This window comes from Poecilia mexicana, unplaced genomic scaffold (assembly GCF_051168715.1).
Source record: "Poecilia mexicana isolate PSO_F unplaced genomic scaffold, ASM5116871v1 scaffold_4, whole genome shotgun sequence".
NCBI lineage: Eukaryota > Metazoa > Chordata > Actinopteri > Cyprinodontiformes > Poeciliidae > Poecilia > Poecilia mexicana.
Window position 1 is genome coordinate 22,056,610 of NW_028263373.1, and position 23,106 is coordinate 22,079,715.

General features: G+C 37.8%; 1 protein-coding gene and 1 long non-coding RNA gene across 5 annotated transcripts in view; one reads left to right on the forward strand and one right to left on the reverse strand.

Moving 5' to 3' along the window:
• Positions 1-23,106, forward strand: part of LOC106928882 (3',5'-cyclic-AMP phosphodiesterase 4C) — a 120,259-nt gene that overhangs the window by 71,137 nt on the left and 26,016 nt on the right. For 2 of the 4 annotated variants that reach the window (XM_015005445.2, XM_015005447.2), the window contains exon 1: positions 3,648-3,898. The exons of the other annotated variants lie outside the window; for them this stretch is intronic. In XM_015005445.2, the coding sequence (XP_014860931.1) occupies positions 3,648-3,898 (251 nt within the window). Of the gene's footprint in view, positions 1-3,647; positions 3,899-23,106 lie in introns of those variants that run through there. 4 annotated transcript variants of the gene reach the window in all.
• LOC148159981 (uncharacterized) lies at positions 885-2,611 on the reverse strand. The gene is made up of 2 exons (XR_015762703.1): positions 2,528-2,611; positions 885-1,074 (listed from the first exon to the last, which is right to left on the reverse strand). It is a non-coding gene; the product is annotated as an uncharacterized LOC148159981 (long non-coding RNA).

Below are 23,106 nucleotides of genomic sequence, written 5' to 3' on the forward strand. Positions count from 1 at the left end.
TCCACTGGCAGATTATTTCACTTATAAAAATAAATTTTCCCCATGTTAGAGGTGAAATAATCTGCCAGTGGAACCAGTACTCAGTATTCAAGAATTATGGATTTTAAACAAGCTCCTATGTGTTGGTGATAAGTAAGTTAATTTTGCATCAGAAAAAGACAAAAATACTTGGTAAGATTGTGTGTTTTTGCAGTGAACCTGTTTATGGTTACTAATAGCGCAACACATTGCTTCTAATTTTTCAGAAATGAGGAAATTGTATCATTATGCTGTATAGACATGCAAATGCGGTGAACTAGAGGTCAGTGGTCTGGTCTGGTAATAATTTAATATGCAGGAATGACAGAAAATAATTTTTTTCTCTTCTGAAACATGCTGGCAGAAGGACTAGATTTTTTTCTTAGTTTTGAACAACGGAGCCGTTAGTGTAGCAGCAGGCCAAGTGATGTAACCCTGTTAACACAGGCATCTGTGACTTTTAATTTAATTGGGACAGAAATAATATAAGATTCATGAAGTTAGTTAGATATAATCAGAATGTTATGCAATATTGTTGTAGAAATTTAAGAAGGAAATGGTAGCTTTGGTAGTATTGTTTGTAGTATTTAAGAAATTTTTTGGAGGTAAATGTTGAAAATTCTCGAATGTCGTTTATTTTAATGTTTTATATTTTGGAAACGGTGTCACAGGTTTTTCCATTTACAGTAGATCCCTGTCTGTTTATGATTCAGTGTTTATAAATTTTACTGTTTAATGCCACTGCAATTTATTCTCAGAAAATGTCCTGTTTGCTTATACTTTTGTTTGCAGAACATACCTGAAACATTCAAAGGAAATGCAGCGTGGGAAGCTGAAACAACGAGGTACAATATTAGTCAAAACTCTGGCATTTGAGTTTGCATTTATTCTGATAGAGGTTTGGTCTGTTTGGTACTATTTACAGATTTACTGGCATTACATTTGATTCTCAAATATTCTGATAAACAGAGGAGTTCATGGTTGACTCTGAGGTGCCCAGGTCTACAACACTGTCACGATTTGCGGGTTGGTGAGGATAAATGCGGAGGATCCCAGCTGAGAAGGAAAAAGATCAGTTTAATGAAAATGTCAGCGTACAAAAATCCAGGCAGCACAGGTGGGCAGCGGCAGAGGCCCTAACTCTGGTAGCAACTGGTAGACTCCTACCTGAACAGACAGTAGTGACAACAAACTAATGACTACAACTATTGACAAGAACCTGACAAGGAAACAACGAGGATTCGACCAGGAGCAGGGAGCACAGGTGGGATTAAGTACACAAGGTAATCAGGGGAAACGAGGGACAATCGAGGAGCAGACGGGGCAACACAGAGAACCAACTGAACACAGAAACCTAAATCGATACCCATAAAAACCAAACCCTCACAAAAACAAGCCCATCTCATCAACCCTCCACCACCACTGGCATGAGGTTCTTGTGATGACATGCTGTGCTTCGTTTCCTCAATGATCAATTCTTGGAAACATTGACTACTATCCTGCATGTTTTCCATGGACCTCAAATGGTCTTTAAAACCCCACTTTGGTGCAAACTCAACAAAAAAATGTGCAGTTTTTCTAAATATCCATGCTGGTGTGGAGAGGTCTTCAAAGTGAAATCCCTGCCTCTGCTCCCCTGTCAGCGGCACATCAGCCCATCTGGTTAGACTCTACAATTATTTATTTAAATGGTCTGTCATTGCTGTCCACCTCCACTCCCGCTTGTGACTGCCAACACGTCCATCTCTTGCTGTCTCAGAAGACAAATATTTGCCTGCAGTGTTGACAGTGGGGGAGCTTGCCACTTTGTGACATCAGTGGGTTCCAGTAAGTCCAATCGGTCCCTGTGGTGAAAGCAATCCCACTGCTGCCGTTACTGAACACTGAAACGTGTGTCGTCTCGCCTTCCAGGTGAACTTTTGCTGTCTTTGAAGTTAGCTAAACAGGGGTTGTGTTAAAATTTTAAGTGTAAACCTGTGGTTTTCTTTACTAGATTTATTAAATGTTACAAAACTTGAGACGAAGCAGCTTCTTCATGGGGTAGTTTAATTAATGTAGCAAAATGAATTAGTATAAAAACTTAAATTGGCTGTGTAATGTGATGTAGTTACTTCTCTCCCAAAGCCCATCTCTGATTGGTTGATTTAGTTGGTTCACATGGCAGGATTTTAAAGTTGTCAGTTGAATTTTAAAGGAGATGTGTTATGCAAAATTCACATTTTGCACGTTTTTGTACTTCCATTTGGGTTTCTATTGTGTTTACAAGCAGAACAACCCATCCAGTTGTTTTTTGGTAATAGGTTAAAGTTTTCTGGTGTCTCTAAAATGACCTGTAATGTCACAAATTGGCAGGCATTGCCCATTACCTAGCAACCTCAGAAAACCCCAGTCCATTACCTAGCAACCTAAGCTCAACTTGGGTTGCTAGGTAACCCATTCAGCTGGTTTTACTGCTGCATGCGCTGTACAATGGCTGCTGGAAAAGACACATGTTCAGTTGTTGACTTACCATTCAGAAACCACTTGCTGCATTCTTGTTGGTTGTGCAGGAAGTGCCACTTCTGCTTTTCAAAGATGTAAGGTTGTATAATTGTGCATCTCCTTGCAGCCGTTTTCACATGTGAGTTTAAACGTTGAGTTGGGAGGCGTGACCAGCAGCAGCTGATTTGGATTTAAAGTGACAAGACACCTTAAAACAGCTCATTCTAAAAAGTGCTCAAATAGACACAACTGAGCAGACTGAAATATCATTGTCTAAGAAGGAAATGAAGGAAATGTAATGAACATATTTTGTATCGCCCATAGGCCGATCTTAACCCGTTAAAGGAATCATATTAGGTCACCTTTAGCATTATTGTTAGAACCATCCCGGTAGTCGGAGCGTCGTTAAGATTGTTGGAAGGGAGAATCAGATCGAAAAATTTACATAATTACCTTACCATGTGAAAAAAACAAGAAAAAAAAAACAAAGGAAAACAGAACCAACCAGAGTTGGAACCAGTCAGTATTCCAGATTTGAGTTGTGATAAATGTTTTTTGTGGCAGAAGACTTCAAAAGTACAAAAGACGAAGAAGCAAACATCCTTCTGATACTGCAGCTTTCTAATCCGACTCTTCCTCTTTCAGTAACAACTTCCACACCGAAGAGGGATCAAAAAAAGATCTGGTTTTCCGATTTCTGAGCGGTGTGTGTCTTTGTTGAGCCCCAGACAAAACCGCCTGCGTGTAGCAGAGTTCAAACATCACAGAGTATCAGAGTATTCACCTTCTGCACACACATGGTGCAGCAAATCCAGCTGAAGGCTGCTCTCGTCTCTCGCCACACATACTGTACATGCATTTGTTTGTTTTTTTAAGCCTGGAAGGAGGAGGCACCCAGAAAGAGCCACAGCGAGTGAGCCGTGAAGGGAGGGATTACAAGGAGAGTTCAGCTCTCAACTTGTCCATGTGGATTCGGAGCCGGTCGCTTCTGTTTCACCACATGAAGCAGCAGCATGCCATGGAGGAAATAACTCTTTGAATCCCACCCTGCTTTCGTTCCCTGTCGCTCCCTTTCCCCGGACTGGAGTCATGCCCCCGAACCGCGCCGTGGAGGGCTTCCCTCCGTCCGCCCGCGTCTCACTGGAGACATGTTGCAGAGGGGAGCAGAGAGACGTCAGGAGCCGAGGAGCAGAGGAACGCTCGCTGGAGGAAGAGGACAATTAGTGGAAACCGAAGCAGAGGGGCAACTCACAGGAATCGCAGAGATGAGTTTACCGACTAACTGTATGTACCTGGCGCCCTCGGTCCAGGATCGCTGCTTCAAAGTGCGGAGCGGGAACATCTGCGGGTCACCGTGCGCCGTCAACCGGCCCATAGACATCGTCCAGAAGCGTAGGCGGTAAGACCGATATGACATCAGTCCAGATGTAGTTGTTACACAACTTCAAAGTGTTGCTACACAATGGAAAGCTGGTTTTTGCTCAAATTATATTAATTTATATGAGGAGAAAGATGTGAGTCTTTGGCGTAAAAACATGAACTAAGGTTTATTTTAGGTCATCCACTCAGGGAAGATTTCTACATTGTGATATAAGTTATAAGTTGATTTATTTCAGTAAATTCTCTCAGTGAAGAAATATTTTATAGATTAATTACACACCGTCTAGTGTTTTTAAGGCTTCATGTCAGTTTATATTACGGTGCTTTTCTGACCAGAATATTTTAAAATATACTTTTAATTTGACAAATCTTCCAATTTATTGAAACTGACTGTGATGTTGTTTTGTGAAAATTAAGCTTTTTTTATTCAGCAACGTACTTTGATTTTTTTTTCAGGCTTTTTTAAGCACATTCTCAAATAGTAGAAGCATGAATCCTAATCCAAATAAAATGTAACCAGAATCAAACTCTCACATCGACTCTCGCTTCAGAAACGGCTGCTATTGTTTTTCGACACCTATCTCTGAATTATTTCTGTTCAGCACCGACGTTACTTTTGCACCAGCTGTAGATATTCTGGATGTTTTACCTTCACAAGTCTTTGAATCTGTCGGGTTTAAACTGAGGTCAGATTGCTTTAATTTGATTTCCTAAAAATCCGGATGGAGCATTGACTCTCGGCTCCTGTTACCTTTTCATGCGCTTAATCACAGCCTCGCAGAAACTTCCAGGGTTTTGACCCACATAGCCCATCACAAGTCTAAATGCTTTTATCACGGACATGAATATCATATTACTTTGGGGCTTTTAATCTTTTTTTTTTTAAATCAGTTGCTTATTTTTATTGACTTAAAAACAAGCTCCAATATTTTGTTGGAAAGTTGCTTGCAAGTTGTTGTATTTCAGATGTACTAAGACCATAAGCAAGGTCAAAATCTTCCCTGGTTTGTTCATCATGGTGGTGGCAGCATTATGCTGTTAAGCTTCTGAATCTCCAACATGATGATAATTTATGGACTACAGTTAAAAAACAGGGCTGATCCGAGAAACCAGTGGAGTCAAATGAACTGTAGAGAATCAGAATCAAGATTTTCTGCACAAGCAAGGAATTTGACTTCAGCTTAAAGCACTTTCAGTAGAAATGTTCATGTCCAATGATTTTTCTTTTAGATAAAGAAAACGAAAGAAGAGGGCAGTAAAGTAGCTGACAAGTCAGGCCATCAAAGAGACAGCTTGGAGGAAGTTTAAACTCTCCTTAGTGACTGGCTTTTACTAAAAACGCTTTGTAACACTTAAACGTTTGTGTCCAGCATGTGTGGGATTAGCTGCTCTTTTCCTGACTCTAAAGCTCTACAGATCCTGGATAGAGGAAAGGTAAACCCTGAAGATGCTCTCTCCAGACCTAATTGGTCATTCTTGTCCTGTTTTGTGGATGAGTGATGGATAAAGTCAGAATAGACGACCAGCAGCCCCTGTGGATGGTTTTACTTCCCGAGTTTCCACAGGAAGAACAGAGTTTCTGTGCGAGTTTTCTGTGGAAAAGGCCAGTTGAATCACGTCGTTTTGGTCTGTTCCAGTGGTGAAGCGGTGAATCATTTGGACTGATGTGACGATTACTGACATTCTGATTATTAGACAAACAGTCACCAAACTTTTCAGCTTCCAGTAAATAAAACCAGGAAGTAATATAGTCATTTAGCAAGGATATTATCACATTCTCCCTCAGGATGATGTCATTCTTGCTGTTTTCATCTCTTATTTTATTAATTTCATTAAGGCATATCAGTATTTACTCTTTATCGTAAAATTAAAACAAGTTTTAAAACTTTTCAGCATTTCATGAGGAGAAAGAAGAAATTAAACTTTCATATTACAGTATAACAGAATTAATATAAATATCTAAAACATTAGTTCATAAATTCAGTGCATCTAAATAGTTTTATAACTTTTTAAGCTCCTGATCCAAATTATTCTATATTTTAGTCCATCAAGATATTTCATTTCTAATTTATTTTACGTTATACCTGACAGATGATAACGTAAACTTTAAAGGGTTTAGATCCGAACATGGAACCTTGTGGGACTCCACATTTAATGAAGAATCAGTTTGACCTCTGACACTTCATCTGTGAACTTCACAAACTGTTTCCTGTTTAACTGCTCAGCCTTTTATGAACATTATTTCTGCAGTGTTATGAAAGTAAAAATGTAGAATCTGTGTTAGAATATGACTTTTCTAACATTAATCTGCTTTGTAAGCATGATGTCAAACCTGTGCGATTAAAAATCCGTCTGATTCTTTTTCCCTGCTTTTTCCCATAGTGCTTTTTCCCTGTTTTTTCCCACAGTGGCGTCTTGACCGCAGCTTTGGGAAACAGTGTAGAGTTTTTATTGATCTGCATTACATCTTAAATCAGATTCACATGCCTCTTTAATTTTGCTGAGAGGAATGAGAGTCAGTAAATAAGTTATAGAGGTGATGATTTCCAAAGAGTTTCCCAAACTCTCCCAAATACATCAGAACCGAGTAATCCCTTATTTTTGCCATTTAATTTAAACATCATGTTGTTTATGAAAACTCAGACAAGGAGGTAAAACTTACTACCTCCTCAAAAAGGTATTTATTACAGTCCCAAAAAAGAAACTAGAATCAAAGCTCATATTTTAGAGCTCCAAATGAAAACTGTAAATCAGGAACTAAAAGTTGAAATTCCTGAAGGTTTTTACTGTATATTAGAAGCACATGGTGGGCAAACTGAAACTAAAGTTGTTGTCAGTGATTGCGGGATGACGACACGTTACTGGGACCAGATGTTTGTCTGCCTCCTTACGAGTCACAGAAGGAAACACTGACTGTGCGGCTGACCTTCCAGAAAGTAATGACGCCATCAGCGGGGAGGTGGGGAAAGGATCAAAGTAACTTTATAATGTCAACCCTGTAATAAAAGGGAAAAAAATCAAGGGCACGCTGCAAACGAATGCTGAGCTGAACATATTTATAGGTACGATGGATTTACCACACGTATCTAATGATGAAGTCGAAGCAGAAAGAGCAGGAGAGTCTGTTTGAAGTGATTCATGCAATCTTTTCCTACATTTTCAGAAAAGGGGAACACGTCATTTTGTTTCTTATTTAGTTAAAGGGGCCGTTGACTGTGTGGAAAAGGATGATTAGTGGCTAATTATTCGCCTTCGTGACTTTTAAATTCTCCTTTTTCAAACTGGAGCTGATGTTTTCGATAGTTATTGTGGGAAGAACAGATGTTTGTACCTGAACGAAAAAGGAAATCTAAGAGTTCAGCTGATGTGTTTGCCTTCAATGTTAAGCAGGATAATTCATAAGTTAGTGAGATTTGTCATCAGAAACATAAATGTTTGCATTTCTTCTTTTTATTTCAGAAATTTCATTGTTGCTCTGAGATTGAACTTTTCTTCTCTGACTTTTGTTCTAAACCTAAAGTCATTTTGTTCTTTCAGAAAATCGTAAATATGACAATTTTTAAAGTTTTTTTTTTTTTTCCAATCATTACAGGGAAAGTCAACAATGTAGGTTGTCTGTAATGATCGGGCCACTTTTAAAACATTTTAAACTTTATAACAAAGAGTTTCTATGAAATAAATCAATTCATTTGAAGGAAACATTTCCATTCTAATCTAATCATGACATTAATTATCAAAGAAATGCAGGTTGACACATTAAGTAAAATCTGAATCACTGACTTCCCATTAAAACTCCAACAACTGAGCAAGTTGCATGACTTCAGGTTCTCCTTATTTTTTTTTAGATTAAAAGAAAATTGAAAAAAAAATTTTTTTCAAAATGTCATCAACTATTTAGCTATATATTAAGCATATTTAGGGGATTTCTTTTTCAAAAGCTGCCTTTATTTCATTACTGACCTTACGGAAGCTCAGTCCTGCCAAAATTGGTGATAAATAAATAAATAAATTGCTTGATAAAGTAATAAATGTGCCAAATAATGCATCCAATGATAATAATAATAATTTTCCCAACTTATTTGATTATGCAGTGTGACAATAATAATTTTCAACTCCATTAATTTAACATTATTTTATTTCTAATATTATTTTGTTAATTAGTTTAATTTTTATTTTTCAAGTTTTGTAGTTATCTATTAATTATTTTTATTTACAGCTACTTTTTTACTATACATTTATTCTCTCTTTTTTGCCTTTTTGCGGAAACTAAATTAAAAGGACAAAGTAACTTACAGAAAGATGCTTAGATACGCTATAAAATGATGCATACAGGAGCTTTTTTACTCTGCTAAATATTTCCTGTTTTAGTCAGTCAGGAGTAACAATATTATTTATTTATTTATTTATTTTCTTAGCAGTTGTAGCACTTTCTTCGACTTAAGAAGTTCAGTATTTGGAATTTGCTAAAATCTCATTTCATTGATTATTTTCCAGTAAATTTTTCTTCATCATTACTTTTGTTAGCTCCAAGTTATTTCAGTGACTATTGTGAGTTTTTTGTTTATAACCAGAGAAGTAGCACTACTTTTATCCACGTCTGTAACCCACATTTTCTCCCGTTTCTGCCTCTGATTGCTCTTTTTAGTTGCAGACGTGTCTCCTCAGCGATGATGATAAAGACTGAAGTCAGACTCAGAGTTGCTCATTACGTTGTGATTAATCTCTCAGCAGGGATTCCCCATGATAACTAGACTCTGACTCACGCAGTCAGGAGGAGCTCGTCTTCCTGGGAACAAGCAGTTTCGTGTTTTTGACTTTTGCTCTTAAAGTGTAGGTTGACAGAAGCGAGGCAGTGAAGCTGTTGCTCCTCCTGCAACTGATATCTCAGTCTGAGGTGTTCAGCGCTGCTGTTTCTGAGAAAGTCGTGGTGATTTATGTTGTGTTAGGGCTTTTCTCTGCAAACGTCATGGCAGCTATGCTGTTGATGGTTTATTTCTCTCATGCAAAGCGTAGGGTTGTTAAAAGGTCGTCCAATTTTATGTTTACGTATAGAAGCTGTTGCTTTTTGGCTGCTTGTACAGATTTACAGCAGCGCACACATTCAGGGTAAAAACGTGTAAAAACGTTTCAAGTGTATTTCTTATGGTAGCGGTAAAATCACTCTGCAAAATGGAAAGGAATCCAATTTCTGATTTTACTTAATTCATTCATTTTAATACTTTCCAGGTGTGTAGGAAGAGTTTGATCTAATGTAAAATAAAGGAATTAAGATAAACCCAGTTTTTTTTATTAAACTCAGAGGAAGTAAATCAAAGTGCAATCTGTTGATTGACAGGTTATGAGATTGAAAAGATCAGTCGATCAAGGTGCAAAAATTAACTTCAGTTAGGGCTGAAACGATGAATCATGATGAATCAATTATTGAAATAATTGTCAACTAATTTACTAATTAATTAATCATTAAGTGAAGTAAACAGACTGAAAAAAGGCAAGTTGCTGAAAGAACAACACATTCAGAGCGGTAACAAAGCCAAAATTTTATTAAAAATAGATTCGTTTTTCATTGAAGATTAACAAAACGTATTTTTCTGTAAATATTCTCTACTGAGAACTCCACAAGTGGCTTCAATTGGTTAACATTATGTAAAAAAAAAAAAGTCATCTTTTGAGCATCAAGTTATTCACCGGTTAACCATAAAACAGTCAGCAGATCAGCGATACACTGTGCTGATGTTAAGTCAAACAGAAACAGCTGGACTTTTCACATGTTGATGTTAGAAATTGTTTTTTTTAGCTGCAGATTCATCCTTTGCTACAAATGATCCACCATCTACTAAAGGAATGCTGTTACTGCATTTTAGGCAAGAAAAGTTTATCTTATTATTCATGAAAGGAATTGAATTATTTGTTTAATTGCATCTTTTAATGTAGTTTCTTGCATACTTTGCAACATCTCCTCCTCACATAAGGAGCTTAACCACGAGGAAGTGAAATGATCTCATCTTTCATGACCAAAATGACAGATAAATGTGGAGCCACGTCTGGTTTGACTGACACCGACTCTCACCTGAGATCTTTTGACCCTTGCAGCAGCAGAGAAAGGAAAGCTGACCTTTGACACTGACGCAGCAGGTCGCCCCGCCCTCTGAGAGCTTCACCGCTTGCCAACATGCCACAACCTAACACACATGCAGTCTACATGAGGTCAAAAGTCAAACCTGTCGGTGCTTTAGGCGGTGGTGTGGGAAGGTGGAGTCACGTCGGCAGACGAAGTCGTGCTCTGAGAAGATGAGTCATCTCTGATTATCATCATCTCTCTGCAGCTCTTGCTGCTCTCTCATATATTCTCGAAGTGCAGGCAGATTCCCTGCAGCTCCTGTGACAAATTTTCTGCGGGAGTGATTTAATAGCTCATATCTGGCTCATGTCAGTCCAGTTTCTGCACCAAAGAGATGCAGTACTGGGAAAAAGTATTTTTCCGCTTACAGATTCCTTCTTTTTGTTTTGTGTTTGCCGATCATCAATCAAACATTTATGCTTGGATGATCTGAGTTCATGTTTGCAGTTTTCAAATCAAGATTTCACATTTTGGAAAAGAAAAAACATGCAAACCAACCTGACCTTATGTGGAAAAAGTGAGACTAAGCACATTTTTTGTCATTTTATTGTTTGAAACAAAAGCCACAAAGAAATGAATGTTATTCATTTTTCTTTTAAATATTTGTGCAAATGCTGGACTGAATTATGCCTTGCTGCAAACAATATTTCTTTATATTTACGGACTAAATATGCTCAATTTAAAGTCTAGATTTTTAATAATCTGTCAGTGTAATTTGTTCTCAGGTCTTCTGGAAATCTTTTTTGTGGCTGTAATTATTGCATCAACTAATGATAGAAGTAGATTCATTTATATATTTTAATTTTTAAAGAAACTCACCTGCTGCTTCTTCAAGTATAATGACTCACAATTTGTTCAAATATTGCATTTCTGAGCTCTGTCAAACCCAGAAGGTTTTAGAAATGACCTCACAGTTTTCACCTCAGCCTCAAACTTCTTTTCCATACATAGTCGGGTCATTTATATTCAATATGCATGTCAACAAACTGTAATTAGTTGTGTTCACAGCTTAGAAATTAAACAGTGAGTGGCACTTGGTGTTCCCTGTTGGAGTTATTTACTGCTGCCTCCTTTCTATTTGGCTCTCTTACTGTAAACTGTTGTTATTCTTCTCCACTCCGATGCCACGAATCCCTTCAGTTTCCTCTTTAAGCAGACATGATCTTAAACCAACAAAGACCCAAAGATTCTTCGTTTATCTGTTGTATTCTTTTTTCTGACAAGCCACCCGTCCGTTCCGGGTTTTTGACCCGAGGTGACGGCTGACGGGAAATATTGACGTGACAATGGCTGTTCCCTGGCCTCGCTCCCAAATCATTTCCAATTCGCAGTTAGAGCCTCATCCTGCAGAACCGCAGAGTTTCCCCCCGGAGTCTTTCTCCTCCGGTCCTACAAACAAACACGTCTCAACAGAAATCCCACAAGCCGAGCCAGCTGGTTTCTTTTTGATTTGATTCATATGGCATCAATTTTGTAAAACTTTTTGGTCTCTGTTATGGTGTAAAAACAAAACTGCAGCGAGCGGAGCGTTGGGCCGGGAATAATTTCAGGCCTGCGAGGCAGCGGGTCGATTGACATTTCAGTGACAAGCCACGAAACTCTAACTGACGTAAGCAGACGAGCGTTATTGTGTTTCTGTCACTGTGCTGTTGGGTATTGCTGATGGAAGAGTGGACTGGAGTGCTATCCTGACATCTCTGCAACTCCAGGAATGATGATCCACTCTGGGGCAAATTAACGCCCAGCAAAGCAGCCTTGTTCTCTCATTTTCTACCCGGGGAGCAGCAGGCGAGAAGCGCCGAGTTTTGATGAGCGATTAAGCAAGGCGTCCACATGAGGCCCGGTCCCACGCTGTCAGTCACAGGTGAATTTTATCACCGACGTAGTCGTGAGGGGTCCGCGTACACAGCGGGACGCCAGGTAGGAACCGGGGAACTGAGGGAACTGTTCAGTTTTTGTCAAAACATAAATATAAGTCCTTGCATCGTTTAAATAATAGAGACCGAGTTTATTATGATGGAAGTTCCTGCAATTTCCCTTGATGATGAGGAAAATTATTTAAAGTTGTATAGTGAATTCCCAACTTACGATGTAAATAAACTGGAAAGTGTAGGTGGGAGTTTTGATAATACACGTTTTCTTTGTTTTTTGAAGACATGTAAGGACTGATGTTTTAGTTTTTTTCTATTTTGTTATATTATGAAAACTTAAATGAACTAAAGTGAAAAGTAATATTAATAAGTGGGGCTTTGTGTCTCTGCTGCAGGTCTTTTTACTTGAAGTACAAAATCATATTTATGTTTCTGCTTTCTTGGTTTTATTTGGATCGTTTTATGTAAAGTTTGCTGATTTTGGGAGCATTTTGTGGACAGTCTGTTAGGACTGAATGAACAAAGTATTCAGTTAAGAAACTGGACTTCATCCAAAGTAACTTGGATCAGAACTGATGCAGGATGAAGTCCCAATCTGGTCCTACACTGTGTGCTTTATATCCTTCTGACAAAAAGACAAATATGTTTAATTCTTATTTTATTACATTTTTTGTTTTACTAAACTTCATTTCTTTCACTGTACTTCCTCCTGTTTGGTATAAAATCGTAGAGTAGTTCCTCTAATGCCAGAAGTGAGTCTTTTCTCTAGACCTGGATGGACTGATGGATGAAAATGTTTTGGTATTTATGGTAATGAGATTTTAAGAAGTATTTTTTTTATATTTGGCGGTTCAGGCTGGATTATGGCAGGATTTACTGAACTTCCTGTTTCTGCAGAGAGAAAAATAATAGTAGATAAGCCTGAGAAAAATTATCTGATTTCATTTTCAACACTATTAATTCAACACTATACCCATTTCATCTTACATTTTATTTTCCAGTCTGGATTTTTTTAATTTAATTTGTTTCTTATTTAAATATATTTTCCTGTTTTTCATATTCTGTATCTATTAAATAAGGTTTTTTATTTAGTCTTACTGTTTTATTGATATTACACTTCATACAACAACAAGCAATATATATTCCCATCTAACAACTTAATAACAATTTGCAATCCTTCTTTTTATTTTTAAATGTATTAAAAGAGAGAAAAAACAAAACGAAAAACCTGCATATGATTGAACCAAAGAATTGTAGCAGGAAAAAGTACAGAAACGTTTTTACTTTGGAAGTGGGGTGATAAATTTACTCTTACTTTTTAATCATACATTGGTTTATTTTCTCATCTAATATTTCCTTTTTGCATTTCCTCAACATATTATCTTGTGTGCACATTACACTACACTGTCTATAAATGTTCATATTGTCTGACAGATCATATAATGAGCTAAATATTTACTCACTGTACAAACTTTATATACGTTTCTTTCTTTCCTGTTTTGTGTTTAAAGATGTATCTGTATGGATGGTGATTGATTCTTAGTTGCTTTTGCTTTTTCCCTAAAAAAGTTTCCATTCAAAACTTTGTTTAGACCATATTCAGAGCAGAATGTCTGTAAGTGCTGAGTGACAGTTATTTATTTAACGTTAGCCTGATTCCTTTCTTTGCATATATAGCCAGCATTTTGTTGAATTCAACCCTGATTTAGTCAGTTAGAGTCAGTCATGACGGTGAACCTCAGTTCCTAACATGATGAAATCACATAAGCACATATGAGACCCCTCCATGCCGACATTGTCTGCATCTTGTCGTGTCCTGCTGATCAGAGATGTGATTGGCTGCTTCTGAGCTAATTAGGGAAGGAAGTGGCGCACTCGTTCCTCACCTCCAGCCTCGATCACCCTGCGCTGAACGGCTCCAATTAGTGCCATATGTGCATGATTAGAGGAGCGCTCTGAGCTGGTCCTGTTGCTGGGCAAAGACGCTGCGTCTGTGTGAGTCTGTACGTGTGTTTGAGTGTGTGTTGTTGGCCCGAACGAGCCTTTCCAGTTGTGTACCAGTGTGATGCCGGGTTGTTTGATTTTTGGGTCGATGCGAGAGCCAAATCTAGATCTCTGCTGCTGGGGCCTGTAATTACACACACACTGCTTCTCTCTGAGTGTGTGTGTGTGTGTGTGTGCGTGTGTGTGTGTGTGTGTGTGTGTGTGTGTGTGTGAGTGGTTTGTCCTGGTGCGTTACCCCTTTCAACCAGAATCTAATGATGTTAATGCTGATCAGCCACTGTATGGATTCCTGCCTCGCTGGAGGCGCAGAGCTAATCGCTGCAGATATGATCGATACCCATCCTGAGGAGCAAATCAACCTTTGAGGCAAACTCCAAAAAGTTTAACCTCTACAGCTCCACTGAGTCAAATCCACAAACAGCAACCTTTTATATGTAAGATTTAGAGCATGTGTGTCAAACTCGAGGCCCAGGGGCCAAAAGTGGCCCACAGCAGCTTTTTAGGTGGCCCTCTGTAATCCAAATTATATCAATAAATCCCTCCAGTTTTTCACAGACCTGTAAAATTCACACAAAATCAACAGAATCCCACATCTTTTTCTGATTTCTACTGCACATTTTTGTGAAAATTGGCCAGAATACATTAGCTCAACTATAAGAAAACTTGCTTACAAATATATATATTTTTTGCACACAAAATCTGTGATTTTAATAGCAATAAAAGAAACACAAAAACAATCAGTGTAAAAAGATGTTCAATATTAAATTTTTAGAGACAGTTATTGAATTCTGAAACAACTATTTATTAATATCTTAAATTAATAGGTTTTATCAATACATTCTGGCACACCGGCCGGCCCTTTAAGAACATTTAGAGTTTTGATATGTCCCAAATGAAACTGAGTTTGACGCCCCTGATTTAGAGTCACAATGCAGACATGTCTGGTAAATGGACTTAAAGTTTTATCATAATATTTTGTGGTACATTTACAATTAAAGTAACAAGAAAAAATATGTATTCCATCTCTTTCATATTACACAAATACCGCTCTTGAAAAACACATCCATTTTTATAAGCATGGATAATAAATCAATAACAATATCATGATAGAAACATATCAATAGATTAGTCTGATAAAATATTCAATAATTTCACTGAACTCCGATTCAGAACCGCACAGCATTCTGGGAGATGTAGTCAGAGGAAAGGCTTTAGCTGCTCAACCTTTCATGGCTAACTAAGCTAGGTTGGTGGGCTCAACTAGCTCTCCTACTCTTTTGTTTCCTAGCAACGATCTGTTGAGTAACTTGTGGTTGCCTAGCAACGAGCTGTTGAGTAACTTTTTGATTTTGCCACTGTGCCTCATAACTGCTTAAAGATAAAAAAGCAAAACGCTGTGGAGTGAAAACTGTAAAGGTTTTGCAGAATTTTAAATGTTTAAAACAAAAAATCTAATCAATAATTATTGATTTTGACTAATATGAAACGCTGACATAATGATACACGTATCAACCATTTATAAGATGCTTCTTTAGGACACCAGTCACAAAAATAAGTGTGATTTCTGCCACTAAACTGCTGACAGTGCCATATTTTCATATTTATTACAGTGGAGAAAAAGTGAGAATAAATACAGACGGTATTTTTAAACATCATAATGTTAAATTCAAGATTCTGACCATGACAAGAAACGTATCAAGATAAATGGATTAAATGGAATAAATGTCTCTGGATTCAAGGATTTGAAAGTACATGATAAATATACTAAAATAAATTTAAACATGGAAAATATTCCATGACTTTGATTTTTCATTCCTTGATTAAAAATAGCATCTATTTACCTTCTTACCTATATGGAGCCTTGTTTCTGTAAATCCTTATTATCGATTTAAAAATACTAGTTCCACAGGCAGATTATTTAATTTATAACAAGACATTTTTCCCATGTTATAAATGGAATAATCTGCCAGTGAAACAAGCTATTTTTCATCAATATTAAAACACTGTATCTATATCTTGATGAAAACTGGAAGATATTTACAATAAAACCAGGAAAAAATACATGATTAGATTTTGTGTTTTTGCAGTGTGTCTATCTATTGGCTCATTGGCGTAAAGGAGGAGGAGGCCGGAATAAAACCCACAACTTTCTGATTGCGTTAAAACACAGTTTCCCGTCTTTCCATCAATCTATCCATCTGTTCATCCAGCCATCTGTTTTTTTATCCAAATTATCTGTCTGTTATTCCATGTTTTTATTTTTTCCTTCCATAAATTCTCCAGTTTTTGTAAAACTGATTAAGTTTGAGTCAAATATGGAATTTGACATGGAAAATAAAGAGGAAAAAAATGTGATTCCTATCATTCAGCTGCTTTAAGACAAAGCATCTTTGTTTGGATGTTTTTCTTTATTTTGAACTGGATTTGCTTATAATGATCTACTCTGATGATATACTACAGATCCAGATTTTTAAACACTGAAAGTTGTATTTTTCCAACTCTTCCCTTCATTTTAAACTGAAATAAATTAGTAATAATACCAGAATATGGATTGTTGATCCTTATAAAACCAAATCCTTTGTTTTTAAACCTCGGTCGTCTGCTCTTTTCTGAGGCAGGAGTCGATCCTCCGCCTTTAAGTCGGAGGTGACTGAAAAATAATAAATACCCCAGCTGCTGCGACTGGCTGCGCCGCTCCACTCCTGTCGGCTATATTTAGAGCTGCTCTGTGATCAGATGTTGATGTTGGACACAAGCTGCCCGCTCCTTCTGAACGGAAAGCCGCAGTAGATCGGTCAGGTTAATAGAAAGAGCCTTTTATGGAAGTTTGCAGGTACGTCAAACACCCAAACGAATCGAGTTCATCTGTTCATCTCCCAGCACGGAGCAAGCTGGTTTGTATGACCTATAATTATTATTAGCAATATCTAAAAAATATCAAAGACAATCACAAATCTGGTAGCATCCATGTTTGGTGTTTTTTAGTAGAAAAGAAACATAAAATCCCTGGAAGAGTTTAGTTTTCTCCAAGATGAACAGCATTTTGATCTGTTCTTTACCTGGAAGATGAGGAAAAGTTTAAGTTTTTTTATAAGATGGAATAATCTGTAAGTAGAAAACAACAGGTACTTAGAAAAGTATCAGTATTTTATGATTCACATAATTTCATGTTAAAATAAAGGAAAAAATAAATGGATGATGAAAGGAAAGAAAAGGAGGAATGAAAGGGAACAAATGAGAAAAACAAAGTAAGAAAACTTGGAAGTTAAAAATAAAAAGTAGATAAGAATAAAATATTGAAATATTGAAAAGTTAGAATTAAAAATGGAAGAAAAAAGAAATCAAGACAAAGAAAATATTAACCGAATTAATAAAAAAAAGATGTATAGAAAGTAAGGAAGGATTAAATAAAAAGAATGAACAAAATGAGCAAAACATGAAAGAACAAAGGGAACAGCAGAAAGATAACAGATGGATAAGAGGGAGGAAAGGAAACATATGAAAAACAAAGAAAAATAAAAAAGCATTAAAGTAATGAAGATGAAAGGTAGAAAGGAAAAGATAAAATAAGAGAAAGGTAGGAATAAAAGAAAGATATAAGCTATTGAACAAATCAGTGAAAGAAAGAACGCTTAAAGGACTGAGAGAAACGGGAAGATGGAAGGAGAAAAAGACAGAAAGAAGGGAAAAGAAAAGAGATGGGAAGGAGCAAAGAAAGTTGAGATAAAGGAAGGAATCATGGATGGAAAGACATGGGGGAAGAAAAGAAAGATAAAGGAATAAAAACAACACAGTTAAAGAACAGAAGGAAGACAGAAAACAGAAAGAACAAAGTGATGAGAGAGAGACATTTTCTCTCCAGAGTGGATATTATTCATTGTTAGATTTGTGGCTTCATGTTTATCTGTCAGTTTTTACACCTTAAAGATTGTTTTACCTCGTGGCAGAAATAGATATGAATCTGCAGAGCTTTGACACCTCTAAGAGTTTCATGTTTAGATCTCTACCTCAAGTTTTCCTATAACTCAGGAAACTGCACTTGTCTCTGAGAAACTTGGATCTATCTGAAAGCCAAAACGTGCAGAACATCGGAAATCAGAGGATTTCTTGTGGGAATGTGGCCGCCGGTTTGAGCTGAGGTGCAGAGTAAAGGTGGATGAGTGAGTTCGCCTCACTCAGTTTGAACTTTGCCGTCTTATTTTCTCTCTGCACAACGCTGAGATCGACAGAAATAACCACGGTGCTTGTTTTTCTGCCACCCTGCGGCCCGGCCACCCTCTTTTGTGTGTGCAGTTGCGATGACATTTAAACACAGAGAGCGCGAGCGTTCAGGACAAACGAGTGAGAGGAAAAGGTCTGTTTGGCCCGGCGCTGGATGAGGAGGGAAGCGGCTTGTTTTTCTGCTGCTTTCAGATCAAATGCACTAAAGTATTTAGGCGTAAAGCAAGCAAACGGTCGCTCACGCACACATGCATCCTCGTGTTTTTACATTTAGTGCTAAACTTGCTGGATCTCTCTGCGATGGTCTGCGCTAACCTGGCCTTCCTGGTGTGATGTTTTGGGCTCCTTCAGCCGATTCCCACGCTCTGAGGAAAGAAAAGACACAGGAGGAAGAGTATGTGTGTGTGAGTTTTGACCTTTGTCCCTCTGTCTGTGTCATCTCCCCATAAATAAAGCCCCTCTGGCCTCGATGGTCATTTTCTGGATCATTCTTCACATATATAGATGAAAGTTTCTTAAATCCCTGAGCTGCGACTCCCAGGAGCCTCTTCACAAACACACAAGGCTGGACAGCAACTGGAGCCAATGGAGATTTTCCCTTTTGACATCTTTTCAAGTAGAAATTAAGCTTTGAAAACAGAGATCCCAGATAAAGAAGATGACTCAAGTTGGAAGATTGTGACTCGCACTAGTTTAACAAGAAACAGCTCAAAATATGAGATGGTTTAGTTTTAATAGATAGATAGATGTTTTTGTTAGTCATCCTATATCTTGCTGGAAAATGGCCTAGTCAAAGTCCAAATTTACGTCCATTTGAGATCTTGCAGTGAGTTTATGCACCAGAGGTTCACTGTCCTTTATGATCAAGCTTGACTTAGTTTTCATTAGTTTTCACATCTGGTTTTCTTCCTAGAGAACCAGATGTGGTGGAAACAAAAACATATAGATCAGTGGTTCTTAACCTTTTTTGAGGTACCGAACCCATCAGATTCATATGCGCGTTCACCGAACCCTTCTTTTGTGACAAATAAAATTATGTTCTTGACCCGACTAGAGTCTAGTTGGGTCACCCCAAGATCACTAAGTCTTCTTAAAAGGTAGAGTCTCTGAGAACAGTTCTTCAAAATATACTCAGTGTTTTCAGCAAAGTTGAGCTGACTGTCCAGGAACGACCCAATGTATTTGAAATTTGCCACAGTTTCAACAGGTTGGTCATCGAGAGAAACTGGAACCACTTTAAGGTCTCGTTTAGATAATTTAATTAGCTCTGCATTCTTAAGAGAATGAAAAATGAATAATAAATAATAAAGACTTCGCCGTATTCTGATTTAGTAATGTAATTATATTAGTTGTGTTACCACCCCCTCGCCACTAGAGGCAGTATCAACCCCGAAAAGATGCGAATAAGGAGCAGATTTAGAAGTACACCGAAAGCTACAGAATTTGGTAAAAACGGTGAGTTTTGCTGAAGTAATTAAAGACACAAGTTCAAATCCATGCTGAGAGTGAAACTCCTTCAATCAGTGCTCCTCCGCAGCTCTGATTGGCTCAGCAATGTAACGTGATCCTCTGCAGCAAGTGATGGCAAAGCGGGGCGTCATCACAACTTTACCCAGGTGTCTTTACCTTCGCGGCAGAGGCTTCGCCGAACCCCTGAGACCGACTCATCGAACCCCTGGGGTTCGATCCAACCCAGGTTAAGAACCACTGATCTAGATTAATGCCAAGACTGGCTGCACCTTCAGATTTTTATTTTTTTTTTTTTAATGTTGAGAAGGAGATCTTTGTAAAGTTTGTGCTTGCAACAATTAGAAACAGACAAATCCTTTTGAAAAGCTGTTTATTTTTAATGGAACCACTGATTCTTTGTTGGTTTTTTAGTTATTTTTGTTTGCGTATAAATTAATCAAACATCTTATCACGATAGACAACCCTAACGCAGGAAAGAAATTTGATATAAAGTGAATAAAAACAGATTCAAACAACTTTTTCGATTAGCTTTTCTGGAGAATAATTCCTCCTCAGGCTGTAAACTAAACATCCTGTGAACAAAATGGGGAGGTGAGGATGTGGGTGTTCGGGCAACTCTTTGTTTATGGGAGAGGAAAGTTTAGTAAAATAGACTTAAAGCGTGCGAGAAAAAAGCTGTAAAGTACGTCAGAGAAATGGAGAACAATGCAGAAGGCAGGAGACGGCCGAGGTCAAATGTTCACGCATGTTTTAAACGAAACGGCCTTCCTGTCGGTCTGTATGCTTTCAGTGTTGAAAAGAAGTCAGAAATATAATCTAAAAGAAGAAACATTTAAATGTTTCCCCCATCAAATCTCCTGTTGTCTCTTATTGGTTGACAAAAGCTGACAGAAAAGTTTGCGAGTGGAAACGACTCAGTGCCAGCTGTTGCAGTTCCTCATATTATTCACTAGTGGGCGCTGTGCTCCTGTCAAAAGGCTGTTGAGGCGCTGCTTTGCTCTTCATCGTGACTGATAAATTCATTCTGGACATTTTATAGCTGAAAGAAAACCCTGAATTTCTTACTATAGCTAAATGTGACATGTTAACAAAAGACCAGCACAGTAATTCATCATATAATTGTCTTAAAAATCAGTTTTAGGTCTGGATTTAGCTGAAATAAATGGCAAATAAAAACCTGAAGGCAGACATTGATTCCAATTCTCCTTCTATTGAAAATATGCAGCATTTTATGTTTTATAATTTTACAGTTTTATTATGAGTGCAAGGATTAAAACACAAAATATTGTGGAAGAAATCATTTAAAAAATGTATTTAACCATAATTTAAACAAGTTATACAACTAAAAAATTGTGTTAAATAATGTTTATCTTTCTCCAAGTTTATTAAGAAATGCTGTATTTATTTATGAATCTGCTTTTGTGACTGTGTATGCATGCATGCATGTTTAATCATAATGCGTCTGTTTATTTATTTCTCATGATTGAAATCAGAATCCCAAATCCTCTTCTGCAGTTCTAATATTTATTTCCGGATTACCTTTTTCTTGCAAAATTCATGCATCAACAATAAAGTATGCTGCACTTCATTTAATTAAGAGTGGCTAAGAGAAGCTGTATAAAGGAGATGAATGAAAGGGGAAAAATAGGGAATATACTGTAAAGACGTCGGGAGGTGATCTTTTCCTCGGAGTTACCTTGTAGGATTTAAAAATAGATTTTCTCGTAAACATGGCTTTGAAGGAGAAATCATCTCAGCTGCCTGCAGAGTGAGGGGAGGGGGCGTATCTACGTAAGCATCGCCACTAGTCTCCCAGTTCACCTCCTTCCTGTCAGGTAGATCTATTTTTAGCCTCTGACGTCACTGGGCTCCTCTGATATAGCCTGTCACGGCCCGCTACACAGATCCAAGGGAGGGGGAAGCGGGGTGCCGCTGCTGGGTGGAGGTGCTGTCATTGAGGTAAACCCTGCTGCTGAAGCCCCGCCTCTCTCCGCCTCGCCGCACCAATCCGCTGCGAGACGCTAAACGCATCAGTGTGCTGGATGCAGCCTTCACAGCTACTCCTCCTCGTCTCTCCATCTCTATCTGCTTCTGTGAATTGGACTGGGTCCATTCACAGTGAGTTGCATAATAGCACTCCTTCATTTATCTGAACTATTACTGGTGAAGCCCTCCAGGCAGGGCTAAAAATAGCCAGAGAGGCAACCTCAGTGCTCTGGTTTCTATTGATATGACCAGGGAAGGGAGGAGAGCAGCTGAACACGGCTGAGAATGGATCCCATTGACAGAATCGCACTGAAATAAATGCACAAACGATCTGCTGAGGTTTTCGTTTAGTGCTGCTGCACAGTCACATGTCGAGTTTTAAGGCATTTGCATTTATTTTTAGCATTTTAAAGCAAACAAAATGGGAGAATGGGTGTTCAGATTCTAAATCCTGATCAGAAGAACCTATTTTTGTCTTTAGTCAGTCCAAAGAAGATGTGGTAGTGTTTGATTGGAAGCACCAGACCCAATTAAAGATGCAGAGTAGAGATTTATTTCTGATCCTACCTTTGAAATCTGGTTGCTAAACTCTGATGTTCTTCTCCTAACCGTCATTGACCCGTGCTGGAGCTGTTATCATTGGTGCCGGGGTTTTTAGGTCATAATGTGCTGATGTAACGCGCCGGTGTTGACGTCAACACGGAGTTAGCAGACAGAAAGATGTGCGTATGTGTATGTTTGATTGCGAACAGCCAGCGATCACAAGGTGACCCGTTCTGCGTTTTTCACAAGTTCACTTTTGGTTCTTGAACTTCATTCTCCATTTCTGTCGGGTTGTGCTCCCAATGCATTTGTGTCAGTTCATGCAATTGTAGACGCATATCTGGGCATCAAAACTGTGCTAATACACTGTAAAACATCTGAAGGTGGTTTAACTTGAACATGAAAATCCACCTGCTGCCTTGAAAATACAATTTAAGTCGACAAGAAAATTGCTTTGGTTTTAACTCAGAAATTAAAGTTCATGAAGTCGATTTAACAGCAAGAGACAAGTTGTCTAAACATTATATTTTAACTTCATTAATCTTGAATTGTGAGTTTAACTTAATGCTGCAATTTAAACCAAATAATAATTTCACAATATGGAAGAAAAAAAAGCCCTCACCAGTTAACGAGCTATTTCTGTTATTTTATTCACAATAACAATAACACAATTATAAAAATATCTACTTATTTTACTTTAGAATAATTTAAATTCTTGCTTCAAGTTGCATGAACTAAATTTCTGATGGACATTTAGTGTGATCAGGACATAAAAATAAACATTTTCCTTAATAACACAACACTCAGATCAATGTAACGCACTTCCACCTCAGGATACAAAAACAAGCCGCAAAGCATTCTGGGAAATAGTTCCCACTCCTGTCTTTTTCTTCTCTCAGTTTTTTTAAGTGCTGACCTAAAATCTCCAGTTTATTCAACTTTCAGAGGTCTGACAAAATTTATAAAAAGTTAAAACAACTTATTACTGTAACTTTATCTTTCACAAACTCACAT